We start from the raw sequence: 6,572 nt of genomic DNA on the forward strand, positions 1-6,572 counted from the left end.
CACACACACACACACACACACACACGGGCCTGCATGCTCACCAAGATGACACTGAGACACAGTGAGGAAGATGCGGGGGGGGGGGCTGTTCAGTGCTCCTCTGAGGGGTTGGTGTCAGAGAAGAAACTCCAGCCTCTTGTGTGTTATGGGTCAGAGACCTAAAGGGTCCTCTAGCCCAGAACATGCTTCTCTGAGCTGTCTCAACTTCCCCATCCTTTCCATAGCCCCAAACATCTCCCCATCTGGCTTCCAGGAACAACAGTAGGAGGGGCGAATGTTCAAGAGCAGGAGACTTACAGGGAGCAGGAGATGCTCTTCCCTGTGTACCCAAAGGTTAGTAAACACTGCACCAATGTGGGCTAAATCTCGGACCAGAGTGGGAATGAATACTGAACTCCAAGGCAGGCCCAGTGGATCTGAATACTGATAAGTATGCACACTCCTCACTGAGGGGCACAGCCTCTCAGAGCACACAGCTAAGCCCCCACCCAGGGGATGCCAGATCTAAGCAACCAGCATGGGGTAAACATTGTCCCAAGTTCATTAGCAAACACAGCATGGTGGAGGGGAGTACATGTCTTCCAGGTTGCATGTGGGTGGAATATGGGTAAATATTCGCGCTCCAAACATAAATATTTTTCCTTGGTCGTGGGTGTCTGTATGGTACCTCAAACATGATGCAATACCCTCGACTCAGGATGGGAGTCAGTATCCTTTGGTTATGGTAGGTGAGACACTCAAGAACTAGGGGCAGGACACACAGTATACCCAGGACACATTTAACTTCTCCTATGTGCATAGCTGTTGTACCCAGAGTGACATTTCAGCCACATTTAGAGACAGTCCTGAGGTAGGACATCCAGGCAACCCTGAAATTTATGGAGTGTTTTGTTTTTTCAGATAGGGTCTTGCTATGCAGTTCAGGCTGGCCTTGAACTCACTCTGTAACCTAGGCTGGCTTTGAACTCTCAGTGATCCTCCTGCCTCAGACTCCTAAGTGCTAGAATTACAAGTGCGTACCACCATATCCTGCAAAAATTGAGTTATTAATAGTGAACCCAAGCTGAGTGTGGTGTGGTGGTGCATACCTATAATCCCAGCACTCAGGAGGCTCTAGCAGGATTGCCAAGAGTTCCAGGCCAGCTTGAATTACATAGGGAGACCCTGTCTCTGGGGGGAAAAAAAGTGAACCCAGTAGGACCCTGGGTCTAGGTGACTCATGGATCTCTCATGTATTCCAAACCTGCTCACAGGGTGCAGTGCCCAGAAAGGCATCCAGTCAGGACCTGTCTACCTGGACTCATGGCTGGTGAGGGGGTAGGGCAGCCCCAGGAGCCTGCGAGGTGACCCCCAACCTCCCTCTCTGGCTCCTGTCTAGAGATGCCCCTCCCCCTGCTTTGCTCATGCATGTCTGGGGGCCACCCAGAAAAGCTCTGAGAAAAGCACCCAGTCCTCGTGGTACAAGGTACAGGCCAGCTGGGGCTGAGGTGGAGGCAGCCTTGGAACTGTGGCCCTCACATCCAGCAGCTCCCATTAGTAGGCTATAGGCCCAGGACATGGATGGGTTCCTCTTGGAGCTGCCTTGGGAGAGGATGGGGATGGAGATGACTCCGGGTTGGAAAGGACTCTCAGCCACTTCTGGGCAAGGACAAGTGTGTGTGCCTGCAGGCTCTGTATGAACATGCCCACCTGTGTGAGAGGCATATGTGTGACAGGTATGCCCCCAACCCCACCCTCAGCTGCCAGCCCAGCTCCCGCTTTAGTAGTTGCCAGCTGGGGGCCCATTAGACCTCAGCTGGGCACTCCTGCCTAGGAGCTGGAATGGGCCATGCAAGGTGTTCCTGTGTTTGGCAAAACAGCAGTTGTTGGTTGGCGCTTCAGGATTCCCTGATCTAGGGAGCAGGCTAATGGGGAGGTAGCATCCTGAAAAGGGTAGCCCTGGGGCCCTTGTGGCTCAGGTATACTTGTCTATGGTGGAACATTTGGATGGGGCTCTTATCTAAGCAGTGACTTGCCCCTGGGGGCCTTGAGGGGTCGGGCAGGAAGGCCTCTGCCCCTCTTTACCCATCTGCAGGCAGCCTCCTGGAGGAGCAGACTCACCACACTGCTGAGCTCTGGAGAGATGGCAGGAGGCCTAGGACACCGGGTTTCTCTTCTTCCTACTCTGTCTCTGTCGCTTTTTCTAGTGCTGGGGATCAAACCAGGACCCTGAGTGCTCTACCCATCACACTTCCTAGGGTTCTTCTCACCTCTCCAGAGCCAGCTGGCATCTCCTCCAAACCTCCACCGTGACTGCTCCTCTCTCAGCCCAGGTAGTCCTAAGGGTTACACAGCCCACTTGGGCATTCATGCATCAGCCCTGCCTGGTGCGTCTGTGCCTCCTCAGAGTCCTCATGCCCAGGCCATGCTTCAGCTAAAGAGAACCTTGTGTGGGGGCCTGGAAATCTAGACTGGAACAAGCTTACCTGAAGCTTCAGGCTGGGCGGGGTAACATTCCCACCCTCTTCTGTTCGATGCCTGTTCTGTGTGTATGCATGTACACACACACACACACACACACACACACACACACACACGAGTCAGGTCTCCAAGGCCGCATGCAGCCCATGTAATCTCTGCAGCTTGACTGCACTAATGCATTAATGGGAAAGCTAGAGACTCCAGGAGCCACAATGCTCCCAGGTGTGTCTAACAAGCATCTTATGGCGTCACTGGGTAGCCCAAGAGACTTGCTCTGATGGCAGCATGTCAGGCAGTGGGGCCAGTGAGCCTGAATGTCCAGCTCCTGGCTTGGTGCCTATGGGAGTAGAAAGGTCACACTGACAGGAAAGGCTTCAAGTCAGTGCTGCATCTGCACTGGGACTTGCTAAAATCACCTGTGGCTCTGGCTGTCCTGGGCTCCCTGAGTGTCCTCAGTGGTGACAGAGGCCTCTCTGCCTCTACCTGGACCTTCACATTAAAATAGGGTCCTGGTGATAGGTCTTCTCCAGTCCCAGAGACCACCAGGTCCTTGCAGGAGATGACTTCCGGTTTGAGGAGCCATCCTCCAGGTGTGTTCTGGTGTGCGCAGCAAGCCTGCAGGTGCATCTGGCTTCCTCCACATATTATACAGTTATCTCTGGGCACCCTGGAGCTGCTCTCTGCCTCTGCACTTCTTTTTCAGGACCGGATGCCCCCATTTACACGGAAGACCCCATTCCAGGTCCCTCTGAGTCAGAAGACAGTGAGAGATAGTAGTGAGCAGCGGGAGCTAAAGAAATGCTCCTTGCAATTCTTTCTCCTGTAACCCCACTTCTATCTCCAGCCTGGCCTCTCTGGCTCACTAGAAAGGTGAGAGTCAGTAATTCCCAGCCTCTAACCCACTCCACCCCCAGCTGCTCTAGTCCGGGCCTTCCTCCTCTGCCCACCCCCTTCGGCCACATCCCAAATCCCCAATCCCAGCAGCAGACCTCGGTGTTTGCCTGTTGCCATGGTGATGGGATGCACCTTTCTGTTACTATGGCAACCAGCCAGGGGTTTTTAAAATTCAGTTGAGGTAATTTCCACCCCTCAGTCCTCATCCTCAGACACCTCATTTCTTCCCTATTCTTCTCCGAATGTTAGAATGTTGGGGGTGCACAGCTCCTAGCCGGAGGTGGAGGGTTAGAAGGATTGGTAGGAAGACTTCTGCTGCCAATTCATCTCTGACTGTTCCACCCAGACTAGACTCTGGGGAACAGGATAGCCTTCTTCTCACTCCTTTGCCCAGGTCTAGGGCCAGAAGATGAGAGTTGGGCATGACTGAACAGGCAGAAGCTGGCACATCTTGGAGGCTGAGAGAGGGTGCAACCTATGTGGCTGTGTGCCTGTGCAGGAGCCCTAGTGCGTCCCCAGGCCTCATCTGAGGATCTCAAGATACTGGGGCTCAGACCCTAGGACAACAGGGGACAGATGTTGTTTACGTTGCGTCCTGGTGCTAAGGAGCTTAGCACAGCGGAACCCTAGGCTGGCTGGATTTGGGCAGAGGACATGCGAAGGATGGAGGGAAGGGGGTGAGGACACTATCCAGCTGCCTCTCCCTCTTCCCAGTAGAATCCTCCATCCCTGGGTACCTGCTTTGTTCAAGCTAGTCACTGTAAATTCACAAGGTTCCACATCCACTCCCTGCACCATCCCTCATCCAGGCTGAAAAAAGAGAAATGGACATCCAGGACAGACAGGTAGGTCCTCTGCCTCCACAACAAGCAGAGTAGGCTGGGTGTAGACATGGGGTCACAGGGAGTGCGCCCTGCGTGAGCCTGCCTGGTCTGCTTGTAACTCCCATGCCTTGGCTTGTCTCTCTCTCCATGTAATGTTCCCACAGGTAGAGCCTCCCTGAGAGAAGAGTTTCAAGGACAGCTCTGGAGCAGTCTTGCAGCAGGGCACCTTGCCCACTGCTCTAACTTGTGCCTGTTTTCCTATCACATCAGTGGGTGGTCAACTGGGACCTCCATGTCGGATGTAAAACATCGCTGTAACTCCAGGAACCCAGGTCTGCTTCCCCAAAGCCAGGGACTTCAGGATCCTCAGATAGGTGTCAGAGACAAAGAGCACAGGGCCAAAGGCAGCACCTCTTCTAGGATCCAGGCAAGCCAGGTGCCCTTGGGAAACCACAGAGACCTCCTAGATTGAGGACCCTACCGGAGCCTGTGTCCACTCCCTCCCTCTCCCAAGTAGTGAAGTCCTGGAGACGAGGCTGATTGTTTAGGGTGAGCATTGCCCTCCCCAGTCTCCTCCATCCACTCCACTTGGGGGTCGGGGTCCCTGCTGCCTGCCTACCAAGACCCATGAAACCTTTTCAGGACCCACATATGTCTGAACACCCGAGTCCATGCCATCCCCACTCCCATAAAGTAGAATAATAAAATCTGTTTGACACTTTTCATGAGTTATTATTCCCACCAGCCTGGTAGGCTCAACCAGCCCAGACAAAGCCACATGATTCCTGATGGTGGTGGCGTCACTCATTCTGTCCCCCTGCCAGCTGGGGGGGGAGGGGTTAAACTAGGATCTTGGGCAAGGAGGCAGGAGGATGGTGTAGTGGGAAGGGATGAAAGAGTTCAGTGGCCACCACCCTTGCACTTATCCATTTTTCCTTTTGCTTCTGCCCTTCCCAGATTCCCAGGCCAGAGTAGCCCTAGTCTAGGCTCTGGAGAAGGGAGGGAAGGCTGAGTCCTAGGGCAAGGAGGATGTCCTAAGTGGGGAGCCTGGTGTGTCCAGCAGCTACAGAACCAGAGAGGCTGCTTATCTCTTCCTCTTTACAGCCAGTGGGGTCTTCCTGGGGTGATAGATCCCAAGGAAGGCCAGACCCCAGCAACCATTCCCAAAGAGCTCTCTGATATCCAGGAACCTGATTTTTTTCCAGGACTGGGGGGAGGGGGGGCTGGGGAGATAGCTTAGTAGGATAAGTGCTTTCCTGGCAAGCGCAAGGGCCTGAGTTCAATCCCTAGTTCCGCTAAAAAAAAGAGGACTGGGGATGGAACCCAGGACTTCATGCATGCTAAATAATCCCTCTACCACTGATTTATGCCCTCTTCTAACCAGGGAACTGACTTTGAACTGCACCACAGCTCTGCCAAGGCCTCCATACTTGAGGCCCTGTGACAAAGTCCTGGGGCAGGGCTTCCAGAGTGTCCTCCCGAAAGTGCCAGGTGGCTGGAAAAAACCATTCAGTGTGACCTGCCTGGCATCAAGCTTGGTATCAGCCAGAACAAATCCAGCTGAGCAGACCCTCTAAGAAGGCCTGCAGGCTGATCCTAGCAGGCTGGCCCAGCCCAGGAGCCTCATCCAAAGTTGGAATGAGAGGGGCCAGGGAGATGGCTCAGTAGGATAAGCGCTTGACGGGCAAATGCCAGGATCTGAGTTCAATCCCCAGTTCCACCAAAAAAAACTTAAGTATCAAAGTTGGAATGAGGAGTGCAGGTGAAAGAGGAATCAACAGGCCCTGGCAGGGCTCATGCAATACCTTCTGCTGGAGCAGACTGAGGTTAGCAGGGTGTGTATGTAGGCAGCTCTACCCCAGATACCTGATGGCTGTAATTCTGGGCTCTGCTTGGGTTCCTAGCACTTGTTCTTCTCTAGGGTCAGAGTCAGAACTCTCCCCACCTTCCATATGCACATACCATGCAGGGAATAGGCCTTAAACTATTACCCTAGGGGCTGGGGATTTGGCTCAGCGGTAGAATGCTTGCCTAGCAAGTTGGAAGCCCTGGGTTCAGTCCTTGGCACCAAAAACAAAAAATAAATCTCCTCTAAAAAACAATTCAGGGCTGGTGAGATGGCTCAGTGGTCTAAAGCACCTATTTAAAACAAGCTTAGTTATGGATAACCGCTAAGAAATAACAATGTGCAATGTATTAATTATTGAAACTGTCCTATTAATCAGCTTTGAAACTGTCTCATTGATATTTGTTTCTCAATAAAAAAAGAATAAAACTTAAAGAAAAAAATAAAAAAATAAAACAAGCTTAGCAAAGCATTGGGACTGCGGTTCTAATCCCCCAGCACCACATGCCAGCCAGCCCCGCCCCCTGGTGGGCTGAGCTGAGCTGGCC

At 53.0% G+C, this 6,572-nt stretch overlaps 1 protein-coding gene across 1 annotated transcript in view; it reads left to right on the plus strand.

Moving 5' to 3' along the window:
- The window catches only part of Rbm5 (RNA binding motif protein 5), a 29,175-nt gene extending 25,941 nt beyond the window's left edge, over positions 1-3,234 (plus strand). The window contains exon 15 of the mRNA XM_023704605.1: positions 3,164-3,234. Coding sequence (XP_023560373.1) covers positions 3,164-3,234 — 71 coding nt within the window. The remainder of the gene's footprint in view (positions 1-3,163) is intronic.
- Positions 3,235-6,572: the final 3,338 nt, after the last annotated feature.

The sequence above is a fragment of the Octodon degus genome, unplaced genomic scaffold, assembly GCF_000260255.1.
Source record: "Octodon degus isolate 3935 unplaced genomic scaffold, OctDeg1.0 scaffold00008, whole genome shotgun sequence".
Classification (NCBI taxonomy): domain Eukaryota; kingdom Metazoa; phylum Chordata; class Mammalia; order Rodentia; family Octodontidae; genus Octodon; species Octodon degus.